Below are 19,230 nucleotides of genomic sequence, written 5' to 3' on the forward strand. Positions count from 1 at the left end.
ATGTACGAGCAATGAATGATTTAAGACTGATCAAACACAATGTGAAGTAACGATAATCTGGATCATCCAGGTCCACGGGTTCCTAAGAGTTCCAGGGACCCAAGTACTCGCGCATCAATAACTTCCCCTTGCCAATGACTTCTCCATGGGCAGCAGGACTATCGAGATAAGCCATCAAGAAAGCCGGTTGCTTCTGCCAGTTCCCCTGACATCCAAACAGTTGATTAAAAAAAAAAAGTGTGCTTTGAGGTGCCTGGATGGTCACACCAGGAGTATCCCACCTAAGAAAACTGCCATCGGTTACACACGAATTTTAGGAAGGCAAGCGGATTCACTTAGTGTCCTTGCAGCTGCCCACAACGTTACACAGAGAAGTCTGCAGAGTGCCTGTGTCAAGTGGATGATTCCCTGGAATTCCTGCGGTGCTGCTTCCATTCGTTGCTGGTCCGGGAGCTGCGGAGGACCCTATGGATCTAATTCATCCATCAACTATTGGTATTTATTGAGCATTGTGTGTGCAGAGCACTGTTCTAAGCACTTGGAAGAGTGCAATACCTGTGTGGTGGTTGCTTGAGTCACCTCTGTGAGCACAAAGAAAACTTGCATAGGTAAAGGCACTGCTTTCCTCTTCTTCACCCCAACAAAAACAGCAGTCCAGAGTACCCAAAGATCTATAGTGTTGGGAGTTGACAGGGTCCTATTGTAAATTCTTTTCCAGCCACTTACATAGTAAGGAGAAAAGGCTAACTATAATACAAGGTTTCAAGTCGCTACTTCCGCTATGCATAAACCTCTCCTAATGACTTAATATGCAAACATACTTTTATTTAAAAATACTCCCAAGCATTTCTATTTTTATTTAAAAATACTCCCAAGCATTTCTATCCAAGCCCTCGATGAAAAGAAGCAGAATCTAATTCAAATGATTTAAATAATGTCAATACTGGTTCAAATATTTAAAAAGGATCGATTTTTTGGGGGTGGGGTGGGGAGGAGAGAGAACAATAGCAAAAAATTGCTCCCCAAAGTGAAATGTTCAAATGTGGATAGGTCTTTTGACATCAGGAAAAATTACACATTTTGTACTTTAAAAAAATAAATTTAAAATGATCATTTCAAAGTTCCTAAGATTCTTACTGGAACTTGAAATTATATTGGGATTTGGTTGCAATTACAAAAACTACTACAGAAATACTACAGAACTGCAATTCTTCAATTTCAAAAGTACTATTATGCCCCTTGTCCCGAGTGACTCTGGACAAGCCAGTTAACTTCTTTGTGTCTCAGTTCCCCGGTCTGCAAAATTCCCTATTCTCTCCTTCTCGGCCTGTGAGACCCATGTGGGGCTTAACTCTCTGTTATCTACCCCAGCACTCAGTACAGTGCTTGGCACAAAGCAAGCACTTACCAAATACACAATTATTACAGAGCCTTTGGGGATTAGAAAATCAGTGGAAAGAGCCCGGGCTTGGGAGTCAGAGGTCATGGGTTCGAATCCTGGCTCTGCCACTTGTCAGCTGTGTGACTATGGACAAGTCACTTAACTTCTCTGTGCCTCAGTGACCTCATCTGTAAAATGGGGATTAACTGTGAGCCTCACGTGGGACAACCTGATGACCCTGTATCTACCCCAGCGCTTAGAACACTATTCAGCACATAACAGGCACTTAACAACTACCAACATTATTATAATGCAGGAATTTCAGTTTTTCAAAATTTCACACTACAGAAAAACTCATATGGTGGTGCCTGCCATTTTCCCAGGCCATGTGCTTGCACACAAACCATCTTACCAACACTAGGGCTTGCTACATCCAAACCGACTTGTGCGGTCAGAATATCTCCTCATTCCCTAACAACGTTTTATCAAATCTCAAAATGACAACACAAGCTATGGCAAAACCGGGCATAACAACTTCATTACTCAGCATTTCTTTTGTTCTACAGTAAATAGATAAAACTGACTTTTCCTTATTTTAATAAAGACATTCAGCAATTTCCTATGGCACATAAAACATAATACTGATTACCGATATTTAACTACAACTTGCAACACTGGAAAACGTTAATAATGCCTTTTCTTCAGGAGGGTTATGAAACACTTAAACTGTGTTTAAATAAGAATTTAAGCATCTTTAACACCAACCTCATTTAAAATTCTCTGGTTTTAAAATAATCAGCAAAAGTGTTAATTAGTCTTTGAGTTTTAAATTACTAATGTGATGGTAAACCATAGGATTTCCAATATGCTTACTTGTTTTCAAATGCAACAGTTATCGAATCTTCATGCACGTCCTTTACAAATGCCTGTAAAAAAAAAAATACATTTACTCATCCATACTTTCTACATTAAGAGTTCATTACGTATATTACATTTAAAGGAGGGGAAATATGTCTGTTTTTTGTTATATTGTACTCTCCCAAGCATTTAGTACAGTGCTCTGCACCCAGTAAGCGCCCAAGAACCACATCTGAATGAAAGGCTTTTAAAATTTAGCACTTTAAAAAAACACTTGAATTTTATTACCTGGGCCACTCAAACCTGACAATTTTGGAGCCTGGAAATATTTGGAGTTGGAAGACTTGTTTCAAATTCATAGTTTTATAATAACCATCTTTGGTGGCCCAATGAAAAAACAGTAAACAAGTACATGGATTCAGATATTTGCACATTAAAATGCACTAAAGTTTTCTGACTTTACACCTATTTTCTTAAAATCTTTAACCAACCCCCACCAAATACAAGTCTTCTTATTACAGATTTGCTGAAAAATTAGACATATCTTTGAAGCAACCATAATAAACTCAAAGCATTAGAACCTAATTTCTCCATCTCATAGCCCATGGGATAAAATCCTTATGTCTGATCAAATAGGCTCTTAGGAGCACACAGCAGAGAAACTGAGTCAACAAAAAGTATGTCACATTATTTCTACCAATATACTAGCATTATTGCCCACAACTGCCTCAAAATAGCAATTTTTACAATTTATTGTTTTTCAAATTCTCAAAGGAATGTGATGTGACAATCAGTATTCCCTCCATAGAGGTTCACTCCACTATGATTTTTCCATCAATCAATTGATCTTTAAAGTGACTGAATAATTTTTTTAACATTTTTTCAAATAAATAATTATGGGAGACTAAAATTAGATGTCTAATTTTCTGCAGTCCCTTGTCTATAATACCTGTTCCATTAGATAGGGAAGAACCCATAGAATATCTAGAAAAGAAGGCTTGCAAACCCACATATATGCTTCCTTAAAGACAACACTAATTTTTCAGGGTAGTGCATTAGCCCAAAACTCAGACAAAAATGACAATGTGCACATGATACTAGTCTTCAACTGAATTTGATTTTAAGCTGCTAGTAAACAGCATGTATTTGTAAATGGAGAAAACAACACACGTCCAGAATATTTCAAATATTTTGGGCTGAAGAAAATAGTGTCATCTTTGTACAGTGATAATACTCAAGGCATATGGGCCTCACTGCTCAAAGAAGTGTTATAGCAGTCTAAAGAGTTAGCTGTGATGATCTAACTGGTGTGAAATGTATGTTTTAAAAGACAAGTTCTTTTTTTTCCACCCACCCCGAGTTGATGAACTGGTGGACAGGTTACTGAGAAGCAACACTCCATTAAAACAGGCCTATCAGGAGGCATCGAGAAAATCCAAAGCTAAGGCTAATACACCATTAGATCATTTGTACTTCTGAATAACTGAGATTTGGCTATAAACAGACCAGGAATTAACTATTGTTTTAGCAAGTAAAACACTACTGCATTGTCATGATCCTACCCCTAAACCCCTAAAAAATTAGTTTATGAAAAAGGGCAATGACAAGTCACACAAAGGAAGACTCTGAACAGTGATATAGTTAAAATTGGTCTTCCTAAAACTAAATTCTGCAGGTCCACAAATTCAAATGTCAGGCATCCAACAGGAAGTTAAAAGTTGGCTCTATGACTTAAAATGAACTAACCGTCTCTATTGAGCTGAGTTCAAAAATAGTGAAAAGTCAAAATGCCCAATCCTAGATACCAATAAATAATAATAATGACAATAAAAAAAAGGAGGAATAAGTTAAGCACTCACTTTGTGCCAAACTTCATATTAAGCAATCAGTCATTTAAGGAGTGCTTACCGGGTGAAGAAAACTTAACAAAGTGTTCGAGAGAGGGTAGTAACAGAGATTTGGTAGATGAATTCCCTGCCCGTGAGCAACTTATAGTCTAGTCCAGTGTCTAGATGCAAGACAATCAGATCAGACACAGTTCTTGTCCCATATGACTAAGTCTAAATAGAGGGAGAACAGGTACTGAAATCCCCATTTTACATGTTAGGAAACTGAGGCAGAAAGAATTGAAGTGATTTACCCAAACTCTCAGAGCAAGCAAATAGAGAGCTGGGATTAGAACCCAGGTCCTCTGATGCCCAGGCAGGAGCTAGTAGAAATAATCCATATAAATTTAGCCCTTTAATGCATCCAATATGTTTATAATGATTGTGGTCAGGTCACTTAACTTCTCTGTGCCTCAGTTACCTCATCTGTAAAATGGGGATTAACTGTGAGCCTCACGTGGGACAACCTGATTACCCTGTATCTTCCCCAGTGCTTAGAACAGTGCTCTGCACATAGTAAGCGCTTAACAAATACCAACATTATAATGAATAAAACCATCTAAAATCAGAAACCATTTTAAGATTAATTTTTGGCAGGCTTCAAAAATCATCCTCTAAACTGTGAGCTCACTGCAAATGTGTCTGCTATATTGTACTCTCCCAAGTGCTTGGTACAGTGCTTTGCACACAGTAAGCGCTCAATAAATCCAACTGAACGAATCTACTTCACTAAGACGATCTACTAATAACCCAACTACTTACTACATTCCTCCATCCCACCCACAAAACATCTCATTGTTCAATTAGAGCATAAACGTAAACTATTCAATGACAGCGCCTTAATGCTTTTGTCTGGGCACTTTTGGAAACCACACAAACATTTATCACTCCTATTTCTCTTCACCGGGATTAAAAATTTAGGAATGTCAACTTGGCCTGAGTAGAATCGAACAACAACGTGGAGCCTATATTTCACTCTGCATCTAGAACCAACGACAGAGGACATACAGACCATTTTTCCTAATATCCTCCCCCCAGCGCGCCCTTCCCACCCCCATGCTTTGCCACATTAGCAACTACTGGATTTAGCCTTGAGCGGCTCAAAAAAATCTATCTGCTTTCCCTTCAAGGAAGGGCCCACGTAAAGAGGCTGTCTTTCTGCTGCACTTCATCCCTACTCATCTCGTCTGGCCACCAGAAAATGAGGAAAGATAAAACAAGACCTGAATCCCCATCACCCTTAACCACAGCTATCCCAATACACACACCCATCTCTCTATTTCCTGTAAGAAGAAGAAGAAAAGAAGTAGTTCCACCCGAAAACAATTTTGGGGAAAAGACATTTCAAAGACTACCTAAACCTGGCACTACCTCCCCTCCAGTCTGGCTTCGTTTGTTTTCTCAACTGGTGACTAACATATGACATTCCACATTTCATTTATAACGTGGTTCTTGTAAAACGTCTTGCAAATTTATAAATCACTGCATACTAATCATTCCCACTGTTACTGGCATGATTTTCTCAAATGGGATTTAACTGAAATTCACCCATTTATTCATTCATTTTTACTGAACGCTCACTGAGTGCAAAGCACTGCACTAAGTGCTTGGGAGAGTACAACGCAACAACAGACACAATCTCTGGCCACAATGAGCTCATAGACTAGAAGGGGAGACAGACATTAATATGAATAAATTACAAATTTGCACATCAGTGCTGTGGGGTTGGGAGGATGAATAAAGGGAGCGAGTCAGGGTGACGAAGAAAGGAATGGGAGAAGAGAAAAGGAGGACTTAGTCAGGGAAGGCCTCTTGGAGGAGACGTGCCTTCAGTAAGGCTTTGATGGGGGGGAGAGTAATTGATTCTCGGATATGAGCAGGAAGGCGGTAAGAGGAGAGATCAAGGTACCGTAAGAAGGTTAGCATCGGAGGAGTTAAGTATACGAGCTGGGTTGTAGTAGAGGAACAGCAAGGTGAGGAAGGAGAGGACTGGATGATTGAGTGCTTTAAAGCCAATGATGAGGAGTTTTGGTTTGATGGGGAGGTGAATGGAGTTTCTTGAGGAGGGAGGAAACGGGGCCTGAACGTTTTTGCAGGAAAATCATCTGGGCATTCAACATTAAACATTTTCTTTGTGATGTTTCATAATCCGTTAAAAGCCACGCATTAACAGATTTGCTTTGCAGTGAGAAAAGTTGACCTGTTTAATTCAAAAGCTAAAATAACCTGCACAATCATCTTGAAGTTCTCATGTGAAGTGTGTTGCACAAAATCTGACGTATTTGAACACAACCAAAAAAAAATCTGAATTTATGTAAAACAGAAACATAGCTGATATTTTCCATGGCAACATTTAAAAACAACCCAATGCAGATTCAAAAAATAAAGTAAAATAAAGCTCCTAAACCTAAAAAAAAAAAAAAAATGCAAGGCGAGATCTTTTCACTGAGGGCCAGCCAAGTGTATGTAGTGTCAATAACTGCCTCCACTTCGCCACAGCCTGGATTCTAGGTCTACTCAAAAGGTAATACCATACCTGTGGGAACAATTCATTCATTCATTCAATAGTATTTATTGAGCGCTTATTATGTGCAGAGCACTGTACTAAATGCTTGGAATGTACAATTCGGCAACAGATAGAGACAATCCCTGCCCAATGACGGGCTCACAGTCTAATCGGGGAGACAGACATCAGAGCTAAACAGAATGAAACAAAAACAAGACAACATTAACACGATAAATAGAATCAAAGGGATGTACATCTCATTAACTAAATAAATAGGGTAATAAATAATATATACAAATGAGCACAGTGCTGAGGGGAGGGGAAGGGGAAGAGCAGAGGGAAAAGGGGGGAGCTCAGACTGGGAAGGCCTCTTGGAGGAAGTGAGCTGTAAATACCCAAGAAACATGAGCCAACTCCCACAGTAATGAGCAGTGAAACACCCAATTTTTAGTGGCGAGAGAACCGAAAGGTTTAGGAGAAATATGCTCACAAATTAAGCTGACAGCATTTTGCTCAGCATTTATTTTAATATTCTTTAATCCCCAGGTAGTACTGTGATGGGTCATAAGAACGAATGTATTTTCAGAGAGGGAAGATCCGGAGGAGATAATAAGCTTCAAATGGATACCTGAGATAATGGAATGCCTGAAGTCGACCAAAAAAACAATAAATCATGGAATGTGAGGACATGATAGACTCCAAATTGCTCTCCACCTAGCTCTTGGACTAGGGAACACCTACTGAAGCTTGAAGTTGGTAGCCAGGTAAGGAAAAAATCTTCATCCAGAAGGAAAAATATCTGAACTTGGTTAACAGAGAAAGTTTATGAAGTTGGAAAATAGTATGTTTGGAAGAGATTTCAATAAATTCAAGAATGCGAGTTCCTTAACGAATACTGGTAGGAAAACGTAGGTATGTCCTAACCAAGGGAAGAGACATTAAGATCTTCATTGTTTCATTGTCAGCTGTGTGACTGTGGGCAAGTCACTTAACTTCTCTGTGCCTCAGTGACCTCATCTGTAAAATGGGGATTAACTGTGAGCCTCACGTGGGACAACCTGATTACCCTGTATCTACCCCAGCGCTTAGAACAGTGCTCAGCACATAGTAAGCGCTTAACAAATACCAACATTATTATTATTATTATTAAGATCAGTGATCACACTTTCTCCAAGTATTCTCTGGTGCCCCTACTGAAGTTAGAATATTAGATGATGGGATCAAGGTTCTGAGTCAGGTAACCTACAGAAAACTTAATGGAGAACTTACCCCATGAATTAAGACCAATGGGTTTGCTATAAATCACAAAAAAAGTATCATGAACTTCTGTGGGGAGATGGACGGACTATGTTTTTATATTTCAAATCATAACAGAGACATTCCCTTTAATAGCGCCACTTACAGACATCTCGTTGCTTGGTTAAATGTGCTGAAGAGAACTGAATTTACTCAACTCAGAGCACAGAATCAGTCCTGCTATCCTTGGTTATCACTAACAGTTTTCAAAGAGCCTGATGATACCCCTTCATTGCAAGAGCGGTGTCCGCTACGGTAACTCGCGGCACTTCAGGCAGAGTGCCTCACTTTCTAGGGTTTCTACAGTTTGGGGAAGAGAGTTTTTCCTAGATGTCCTGCCACTCGGCCATCCTTCCTTCTCTCCTTCATCACTTCACCTATTTCCAGGATTTACTCTCTCAAGAGTGAACCCAGGGATCCTTGAGCTCTGAGTGTCAATCCTACAGTGGCATTGACAAGGAATCTTTTCAGAAGCATACATAAACGCTCACTGTAAAATAGAGCAGTCACTGGAAAAAAAAAAACCTTATGTAACCATATGAAATTTTAATGGATATATTATTTTCGCTAAAAAAAAAAATCAGGGGAATAAACATCCGACAAATCAAGAACGCCAAAAGCCCAACAACAATATTTCCAAATAAGGCTAGGAGTTGGGATATGCTTCCTATTTTGTCACTGCAAATAAACTGCAGCAAGTCAATCCCTATAGCTCCAAAGCATCCTGACCCATTCCCAATTTAGGTTGAAGTGTTACAAAGGAACCGATGTGGACATGGGTTTTCTAAACTGACGCTCTGGTGTCTCCGGTATGCATGAGTTCTAAAAACACGCACTTCAGAAAGAAAAAAAGGTGTGTATGGGGGAGGGAAGGGGGTTTATGGCCATGTTTTTACTTATTACATCAGAAAGGCATCTACAAAAGATTCAGATTAATCAATCAATGGTATTTATTGAGCGCTTACTATGTGCAGAGCACTGTTCTGAGCACTTGGGAGAGTACAATACGAAATAATTAGCAGACCCATTTCCTGCCCATAATGATCTTACAGGCGAGAGGGGAGACGGACATTAGTATAAATAAGTAATTTATAATAAATAATTTAAAGATATGTTCAAATGAGCTGAGAAGAAAGATGCCTAGTGAACAGTTTGTGTTCTGCCTAATTTGAGTGTTCTCAAAAAAGTGGAGAGAATAAAAGTAACTGAACTCAGAAATATTGATAAAAAAATCACCTTAAACTTGGGGCACCCAAATTATAAAATGGAATGTTAATACCTAGAGATTGGAGCATTAATCATCTCATTGTGCAATCCTTGGTTAAATGAAGAATTAGGGTTAGAAAGCCTGGGTAAGATGTAAGTGGCAAAATAGATAAGAACTGGGGTTGATGCTGCAAAATGAAGGCAATGAATAACTAATGAGGGGGAAAAAAAAGCAGGATGCAAAAAGTAAAGTTTTTTTGAGTAAGTACAAAGGATATAGATAGGAGAGGAGGAAGTGGCTGAGACCCAAAAAAAAACCCAGCATTACCATCAGTGCACTCAACACAGCATTAATACTGGGGCCAAAGTAGTTGTAAGGAATAGCTAAATTAAATCCAGTGGCTTGCGCAGCACCATGCGTGTTCTCTCATCCCTGTCAGTCATGTTCCTCCTAGGGAGCGGAGTACGAGTGAGGAGAAGGGCAGAGGTGCGGCACAGTTTTAGCTCCCATTAACCAGCTACGAGAAAAACGGGGACAGGAACCCAGACCTCCTGACGGCCAGAGCAGAGCTCTTTCCCCTGGAAATCCGCCTAACGTTCTTCTGCCAGTGAACTAAACAGGGAGGCAAATTAACCATAATGAGTTGTATTAAACTCTCTAGACTTTAAGCTCGTCGGAGGCAGGGAACGTGTCTACCGACTCTGTGGTACCGTACTCTCCCAAGCGCTTAGTACAGTGCTCGGCACACAGTGAGTGCTTAATAAATACCACTGATTTACTGACTCAAACTACCTGGAGAAGCAGCGTGGCTCAGTGGAAAGAGCCCGGGCTTGGGAGTCAGAGGTCATGGGTTTGAATCGCAGCTCTGCCACTTGTCAGCTGTGTGACTGTGGGCAAGTCACTTCACTTCTCTGGGCCTCAGTTCCCTCATCTGTAAAATGAGGATGAAGACTGTGAGCCTCACGTGGGACAACCTCATTCCCCTGTATCTACCCCAGCACTTAGAACAGCGCTCTGCACATAGTAAGCGCTTAACAAATACCAACATTATTATATATTCATTTTAATGATGTTCCACAGTCAAATCTATGTATGCTGAGCTGCAAAGTGCATTTCTTCTAAGGACCATATCTGCTACTCAATTCTCAACATCTTTTTTGATAAAACCACATTCCGGACGACGGTACATTGCAAATGCCTTCATTGTTCAGAGAAAATTTAGCTTAAAAAGTTAATTAATCTCTGGAATTCTACGGTCTCATTTAAACTAGCTTCCATCTTTCTCAATCAATCATCACAAGCAGTATCTTTCCATTGTAAATACCAAATGCAGAGAGTCTAATATAGCAATTAAAATGATTATGCCTTTCTGGGAACAAATAAATAGACTAAGTAGACTACTTGCATCAGGCCATACAATTTTGATCCTGAAAACATCACCTTTGGCTCTAAACTACTGGGATCATCTGCATTAATAAAAGATGCAGAAAAATCATTAATAAATGAAAATGAGGAAGCCAGCTTTGATATCATCTGGCAGTAAGTGAATCTGACATTGGGGGGTTGCTACCCTATGTCAGTAGAAAGCACCTCTTCAGGTGCCACAGCTTAGGCAAAAACTTGATGCAAGAGTTGAGAAAGGAGCTACAGATAATCGAGAAAGTGAAAAAAAAATCCCTTCAGAGACAGTCAATACCAGATTGCATTAAATCAAAAAGTATTTGAGGACTTTTATATTCTTGACTAAGTACCCAAATTGCCTAATCCATATGTTGGAGGTTTTCTTCAAAAATGCATCAGAAGAAAAACTACGGCTTTGGTCGCTGTTAAATTGAAGCATTCTATGTACGGGGCCTTATACTCTATAGTTGTCCCTATCAGAAATTCATTTTAATGTCTATTTTCCCCATATACCATAAGCTCCTTTCAACTAGGGAATATGCCAATCACAGAAGACTATGTCTATCACAAAGACGCAGCGTGACCTAGGGGATAGAGCATGGGCCTGGGAGTCACAAAGACCTGTGTTCTAATTCTGCCTTTGCCACTTGTCGGCTGACACACCTTGGGCAAGGCACTTACCTTCTCTGTGCCTCAGTTACCTCACCTGTAAAATGGGGACTAAGACTGTGAACCCTATGTGGGGCAGGGACAGCGAATAACCTGATTAGCTTGCATTTACCCCAGCACTTAGTACAGTACCTGGCACACAGTAAGCCCTTAAATACCATTAAAAAACAACAACTAGCTTATTGTGCTTTTCCAAGCACTTAGTACAAAGCACTGCACAGGGTAAATAGTCCAACACCATTAACTGATTGGCTGATTGAAGCCCAAAGGCCAGCAGGAAAAAAAACAGTGTGAACTTCTTCTGTGGTTTAGATGTACTTTGATTTCGACTTGTCAGTATTCCTATGAGAAATCATTACATTTGCCTTAACACTGTAAAACCTAACCTTGAATGTAATTTTTACCATTTACCCAAGGCAAGTAGGTTAAATAATAATCAATCAAGAGTATTTATTGAGCACTTCCTAGGTGCAGAGCACTGTACTAAGCTCTTGGGAGAATACAAGAGTTAGACACATTCCCTGCCCACTACAGGCATACGGTCTAGAAGGGGAGACGGTCATTAAGCGAAGTAATTTATAAGATATAATTTAAAGTTATGCACATAAGTGCTATGGGGTTGAGCGTGGGGCAAAGAGCATTCAGACATGCAGTTCTTTACAAATTTATAGCCAGATATTGGTAATTCAGAAAAGTAATTTTCCAGAGAGATCACATCAACTTTTGTGGCATACACAGACTAAAGTTGGGATTTGGAGAGCCACCTACAGTTTTTATTCAGGGCCTACTAGGTCCAGAACACTGTGCTTAGTGCTCGGGAAGTAGAGTCAGAAGCCTCTAGCCCTGCCATCAAGGAGTTTTGAGTTTACAGTTTAAGGTCAATAATAAATTACTGGTGGGATAGCCTCAGATTGCCCCTTCAGCACTCCATGTCACCTCAGAAATCCCCCCAGCCCTGCCTTCCCCCATACCACCTGTCTGAGTATTTTTATATTTTTACTTTGTCCTACCTGCCATTCATTTTAGTGTCTGTCTGTCCCAGTGGACTGTAAACCCCTTGAGGGGGAGGGGGTCAAGTCTTTTAATTCTATTTACTTTTCCAAGCACTTGGCACAGCCTTGTGCGTACAGTGGTCAAAATACTCTATCGATTGATGAGTTGCTTGTCACTGCTTTTAAAAATGACTCATTATTGCTGTAAACACATGAAAACATCACCTGAAGTTTTGCGGCACTCAGGATGCAATATTAATAATGAAGAGTTTTATCCTTTTCTTCACAAAATGTCTTCAACAGTCTGACGGCTATTTACTTTGCCCTTCACCGGTCTTACCTGCTCCCACAACTTCGGCTGCCATCTTCTCCCTGATCACCTACCTCAAATAATTAAAATTTTCTCTTTCTGCCATTTGTTGGTGTCTCGGCCTAGTGGACAGAGCACGGGTCTGGGAGTCGGAAGGCCACTGGTTCTAAATCCGGCTCTGCCCCTTGTCTGCTATGTGACCTTGGGCAAATCACTTCACTTCTCTGGGCCTCAGTTGCCTCATCTGTAAAATGGGGATTGAGACTGTGGGACAGGGACTGCGTCCAACTCGATTTGCTCGTATCCACGCAGGCGTATGCATATCCACATAAGCGTATGCGCTTGGCACATAGTAAGCGCTTAAATACCATAATTATTATTACCAGGCAGGTGATTGGACAGTTAAAATTATTTCTTAAAAGTACTAGGTTTTTCTCTGGATTGAGCCAATTTCCCAATGAATATCCTGTTGACTATTTCAAATATTCTAAATTAAGTGCATTACAGGCACAATGAAACTAATGGAGGCCCAATAAACCTCCTGTAAAAAAAATACATTTTTACAGATTAATAAAGTAAAATCATTTTAAAATGGTTATTTGGAAAACATTTCACAAAAAATCAGAGGTGAGGGAACCAGAGAAAGTCTAAGAAGGGTTAATTTTTTATGGCAAGGGGAATCAACTGCAATGACAAATGCCAAGTTGTTTTCTATCTTAGGCTCAACTGGAATGATTTACACTTTTTGCTCATGTATAAAATATTTTTTATTTTTCAAGCTTTGTGTGGTAAAAGCATATACATTTTTTTTTTTAGTGATTTAGCACTCGTACACATGCCCACTTTATTTTTGGCCTCTGTAGTTGTAACTATTTTTATGTTTTTCTCCTCCATAAAAGAGTGTAAGGTCCTGGTGGGCAGAGGACGGGTTATTTCTTTTATTCTATACTTCCCAAGTGCCTAGTAGAGTGAAAGCCCAAAAGATCACTCTACTACTAATTTCTGAATTTTTCAATAAAAATTAATATGAAACTGTTATTTTATGTGGATAGTTTTACCTCATAAACTCCTTGCGGGCAGGGAACGTAACTATCAACTCCGAGATCTCCTACCTACCCTCCCAAAAGCCGAGTACACAGTAAGCGGGACAACCTGATCACCTTGTATCTACCCCAGCGCTTAGAACAGTGCTTGGCACCTAGTAAGGGCTTAAGCAATACCAACATTATTAAGTGCCGCTGATTAAGTCCACCATTTCTTTTATGTAAAATTAAATTTAAGTTCCCATCCAACCCCTTTGCTTTAAAAAGAGGAAAAAACAGGCACAACATGGGGTGTTCCACTATATCCCAACTCCAATGTGATACTTTTTTGGGGGAGGGGAGACAGAGAATAATTCATACTGCTGACGTTACAACCAGCAAATGAACTCTTCATAAAAAAACCTGAACCACCCTCGGTTTTTGTTTTTTTTTGGTTATTACAGGCCCCCAGGAATTTTTGCAAAAATGCGCTTTGTGTCCAAGATACAGGTAGCTGGTTATTTGGTGCGGCCTAAGGTGATTTCCAACGAAAAAAAAAAAATCTTCCGGTTATTAATGACTATTAAAAGCACCTCGAGGCCTCCCCAGGGTCGCTACTAATCCAAGGGGGCTTACTCCTTTGCTAGATCTGCCTCAAATTGCCCAAAATTTCCTCCAACTTATGGAGTCACGATCCATCGACCGTCGTGGAAAAAAAAAGAAAGAAAATATGGGGGGGGGGGGGGAGAAACGACCTCGGGAGGAGGGTGATCGAGGAGGCTTGAAGATGACAGAGCATCGGGCTTCCTACCCAAGTTGAAGAGGCTCCAAAGACGAGCACAAAAACGTTGTGTTTTTTTGGTTGGGGCGGGGGGGGTGGCTTGCTTTTTTTTTTTTCCCAGGGAGGAGGCCTGCGACCATTGTGAGCCTCGGAGGTCGGAGTGAGAGGATGCAGCTTTGAAAGGCACAAAGGAGGGGGAGCGGGAGAGGGAAAGGGGAGGGAGGGGAGCGTCAATCGGGGAGGGCTCCCCGGGGGAGGCATTTCTGGGCGAGGGCAAGGGGCGTCCGGGCCCCGATCCCGCCTAGGAGCCGCCCGGGAAGGGGGAGAAGGAAAAGGGGCGGCCCTGGAGGCCCAGCCCGGCCCGCAGCGCTTTTCCCTCCCTTCTATTCATCCGGACGACGTTGCCTTGTTTTCGTTTTGTTCCCCGGGCCCTCCCCTCTTTCCCCTCCCCTCGTCTCCCAACTGGCCGTTCCCGGCGCTTAGACCAGCGTCCTGCACCTCGGAGGCGCTCAATAAATCCGCCCCCATGACGGCCTTTCGGCGGGTCGGGTGAGGTTGATGGGCGCCCCTTCCCCCCCCCCCCCCCCTTTCCCTGGGTGTTTTTCATGAATCATCCCCAAAACGGGATTAGGCGCCCACTACACAGCCGGGCCTGTAGGAGGGGACGGAGGGATGTGGGAGATAACATCATAACCGTGTGTGTGTCGGGGGGTGGGGGTGGGTTATTATAACAATATAATCCAATAATCCCCCCCCACACACACATTTTCTGTGGGATTATATTTTTTCTGCTCTGGGATTCTATATATTTCCGTGGATTATACTATCATAACAACCACACACACATTTTCTGTGGGATTATTATATTTCGTTCTGCTTCTCTGGGATTCTATATATTTCTGTGGGATTATTATGCTATTATAACAACCACACACACACATTTTCTGTGGGATTATTACATTTTTTCTGCTTCTCTGGGATTCTATATATTTCTGTGGGATTATTATACTACTATAACCACACACACATTTTCTGTGGGATTATTATATTTTTTTCTGCTTCTCTGGGATTCTATATATTTCCGTGGATTATACTATTATAACAACCACACACACACATTTTCTGTGGGATTATTATATTTTTCTGCTTCTCTGGGATTCTATATATTTCTGTGGGATTATTATACTATTATAATAACCACACACACACACATTTTCTGTGGATATTTTTTTTCCATTTCTCTGGGATTCTATATATTTCTGTGGGATTATATTATACTATTATAACCCCCCCCCACATTTTCTTTGGGATTATTATATTATTTTCTGTTTCTCTGGGATTCTATATATTTCTGTGGGATTTTATTATATTATACTATTATACCATATAATATTATTATATTATACTATTATAATAACCACACAGGCACACCATTTTCTGTGGTATTATCATTTCTTCTGTTTCTCTGGGATTCTATATATATTTCTGTGGGATTCTTCTATTATATTATAATATAATAATAAAATTATTGTAATTATATTATAATAGAAGAATCCCACAGACAGACACATTTTCTGCGGCGTTATTTTTTCTGTGGGATTCTATATATTTCTGTGGGATTATTCTATACTAATATACCACAGACACACACATTTTCTGTGGGACTATATTTGTTTCTGTGGGATTCTATATATTACTGTGGGATTCTTATATTATAGTGTTATAGGAATCCCACAGACACACATATTTTCTGTGGGATTATATTTTTTTCCTGTTTCAGTGGGATTCTATATATTTTTATGGGATTATATTTTTTTCCATTTCTGTGGGATTATTATATTACTATAAAATAAAAGTCCCACAGACACATTTTCTGTGGGATCATATTTTTTTTCCGTTTCGGTGGGATTCTATACATTTCTGTGGGATTATTATATTATAAAATAAGAATCCCAGACCCACACATTTTCTGTGGGATCATAGTTTTTTTCTGTTTCGCTGGGATTCTATATATTTCTGTGGATTATAATATAAGAACCCCACAGACACACACATTTTCTGTGGGATTATGTATTTTTTTCCTGTTTCTGTGGGATTCTATATATATTTCTGTGGAGATTATAATAAAATAAGGGTCCTATATATTTCTGTGGGATTCTATTTCTGTGGATTCCATTATAATAATATAGGGATCCTACCTATTTCTGTGGGATTCTTCTATCACATCATGATAACATAAGAATCCCACAGAGACACTCATTTTCTGTGGGATTCTGTGTCTTTTCTGTTTCTGGGGGATTCTCTCTCTCTGTGGGGTTCTATTTTTTTTTTTCTCTTTCGGTGGGATTCTATACATTTCTGTGGGATTCTATTTTTTTTTTCCTCTTTCGGTGGGATTCTATACATTTCTGTGGGATTGGTATAGTATTAGAGAATGAGAATCCCACAGCCACACAGACATACACAGGGCCACACGGTTATTATATTACCCCCCCCCAAGACACACGATTATTATATCATCTCCCCCCACACACGGTTATTATATTATTTCCCCCCCCCAGACACACACAGCCACACGGTTACTATATTATCTCCCCCCCCACAGACACACGGTTATTATATTACCCCCCCAGACACACACAGACACGATTATTATATTATCTCCTCCCCCCACACGATTAATATATTATTTCCCCCCCCACAGACACACAGCCACACGGTCACTATATTATCTCCCCCCCCCACACACGGTTATTATATTACCCCCCCCACAGACACACGATTGTTATATTATCTCCCCCCCATTATATTATTTCTCCCCCCAAACACACACAGCTACTATATAATCTTCCCCCCCCACACACAGACACACAGGGCCACACGGTTATTATATTACCCCCCAACACACAATCATTATATTATCCCCCCCCCCCGGTTATTATATTATTTCCCCCCCCATACACACACAGCTACAATATTATCTCCCCCCCAAACCCACAGAGTCACACAGGGCCACACGGTTATTACATTACCCCCCCCCGGACACACGATTATTATATTATTTCCCCCCCTTACACACAGCTACTATATTATCTCCCCCCCCACAGACACACAGGACCACACGTTCATTATATTACCCCCCCCCGACACACGATTATTATATTTCCCCCCAAACACACACAGCTACTATATTATCTCCCCCCCCACACACATAGACACACCGTTATTATATTATCTCCCCCCTCCCCACAAACACACAGGCACACACACACAGCCACCCGATTATTATATTAACCCCCCCCTCCAGACACACGATTATTATATTATCTCCCCACAAACACACAGAGCCACCCGATTATTATATTACCCCCCACCACAGACCCACACACACACAGAGCCACCCGATTATTATATCATCTCCCCCCACACACACACAGAGCCACCCGATTATATTCCCCCCTCCACACACACAGAGCCACACGATTATTATATTATCTCCCCACAAACACACAGAGACACAACACACAGAGCCACATGATTATTATATTCCCCCCCATACACACACACAGAGCCACACGATTATTATATCACCTCCCCCCCACACACATACAGAGCCACCAGATTATATTCCCCCCCCACATACACACAGAGCCACCCGATTATTATATCACCTCCCCCCCCCCCAAACAGAGCCACCCAATTATTATATTATCTCCCCCCCACACACACACAGAGCCACCCGATTATTCTTTCTCCCCACAAACACACACATAGCACCACCCGATTATTATACCCCCCCCCCCCCCCACACACACACACACACACAGACGGAGAGGGAGCGCGCGCTTGGTGGGGCCCGTGCGTGCGCGCGGGTTCCGGGTCCCGGGTCGCGTGCGGCGCCGGGGGGCCTGTTGAGCCCCACGGGCCTCGGCGCGGCCGTCGCTGGGGCCGGGGGGGCCTCCGCGGGCCGCCTACCTTGTAGAAGGCGCCGTTGGAGCCCCGCACCTCCACGACCAGCTCCTCCATCTTCCCGCCCGTCAAGGCCTCGAACTCGATGCCGCCGCCGCCGCCGCCGCCGGGACCAGGCCTCGAACCCGCTGCTCCTCCTCCTCCCGCTGCCGCTCCTCCTCCTCCTCCTCCTCCTCCTCCTCCTCCGCCACCGGAAATGAAAGCGAAACGGCCCCCGGCGCCGTCCGGCCCCCAATCCTCGCCCCGCTCCGAATGTAAACACTGAAAGGCCCGTCACGTGACCCCTCCTCTTCTTTTCCCCCCCCCCCTCCCCCCCCTCCCGCGCTGCCTCCTCGCGGCGGGGACGGAGAGCCCGGGCCCGACGCCGCCACGTGCGCGCGCGCGCGAGGGGCGGGCGCGAGCGGCGCGCCCCGACGGACGGCGGCGCCGCCCAATGAGAGGCCGGGACGGGCCGGCGGGGCGGCCAATCGGGAGCCGGAGCCGGCGGAGGGCGGGGAGGAGGCGGGCACGTGACGGGGCCGTTTCAAGGCCCCCCCCCCCCTCGAGGCGGCCTAGAAGGCGCCTGCTGGAGTGATGGCGGAGCCCTTGTAGGCCGCCACAGCGCCCCGGGGGTGGGGGGGGGCGACTGGGTGGTTGTAAAAATAAAATAAAAGAATAAAATACGTGGGGCTGTCGGTCAATGGGCTCTGGGTGTCTTTTCTCTCTCTTCCCCCCCCCCCCCTTTGCGGAGGTCGGTCCTTGCCCGAGGTCGGTCCTTCCCCCGTCGCCTTCCATGGCGGCCTGACGGGAGGGGAGCATAAAAGGGCCGCTCTCCAGCCGCCCTCGCCCCTCCTCGAGTTCTAATCCCAGCCCCAAAACATCTCAAAGGCTCAGGGAAGGCCTCGAGCAAGGCCCAGGGCACACCGGAGAAAGGGAGACCCAAGCTGGCTCTGTGTGTGTGCGTGTGTAAGAG

The 19,230-nt window shown here is 42.4% G+C and overlaps 1 protein-coding gene across 10 annotated transcripts in view; it reads right to left on the bottom strand.

Moving 5' to 3' along the window:
• Positions 1-18,442, bottom strand: part of FMR1 (FMRP translational regulator 1) — a 55,832-nt gene extending 37,390 nt beyond the window's left edge. For 8 of the 10 annotated variants that reach the window (XM_029067168.2, XM_029067167.2, XM_039912364.1 and 5 more), the window contains exons 1-2: positions 18,285-18,442; positions 2,255-2,307 (exon numbers count right to left, since the gene is read on the bottom strand). In XM_029067168.2, the coding sequence (XP_028923001.1) occupies positions 2,255-2,307; positions 18,285-18,335 (104 nt within the window). In that variant the 5' untranslated portion in view covers positions 18,336-18,442. The remainder of the gene's footprint in view (positions 1-2,254; positions 2,308-18,284) is intronic. The other 2 variants (XM_029067172.2, XM_029067173.2) reach the window with 2 other exon arrangements.
• Positions 18,443-19,230: the final 788 nt, after the last annotated feature.

Source organism: Ornithorhynchus anatinus, chromosome 6 (assembly GCF_004115215.2).
Source record: "Ornithorhynchus anatinus isolate Pmale09 chromosome 6, mOrnAna1.pri.v4, whole genome shotgun sequence".
NCBI lineage: Eukaryota > Metazoa > Chordata > Mammalia > Monotremata > Ornithorhynchidae > Ornithorhynchus > Ornithorhynchus anatinus.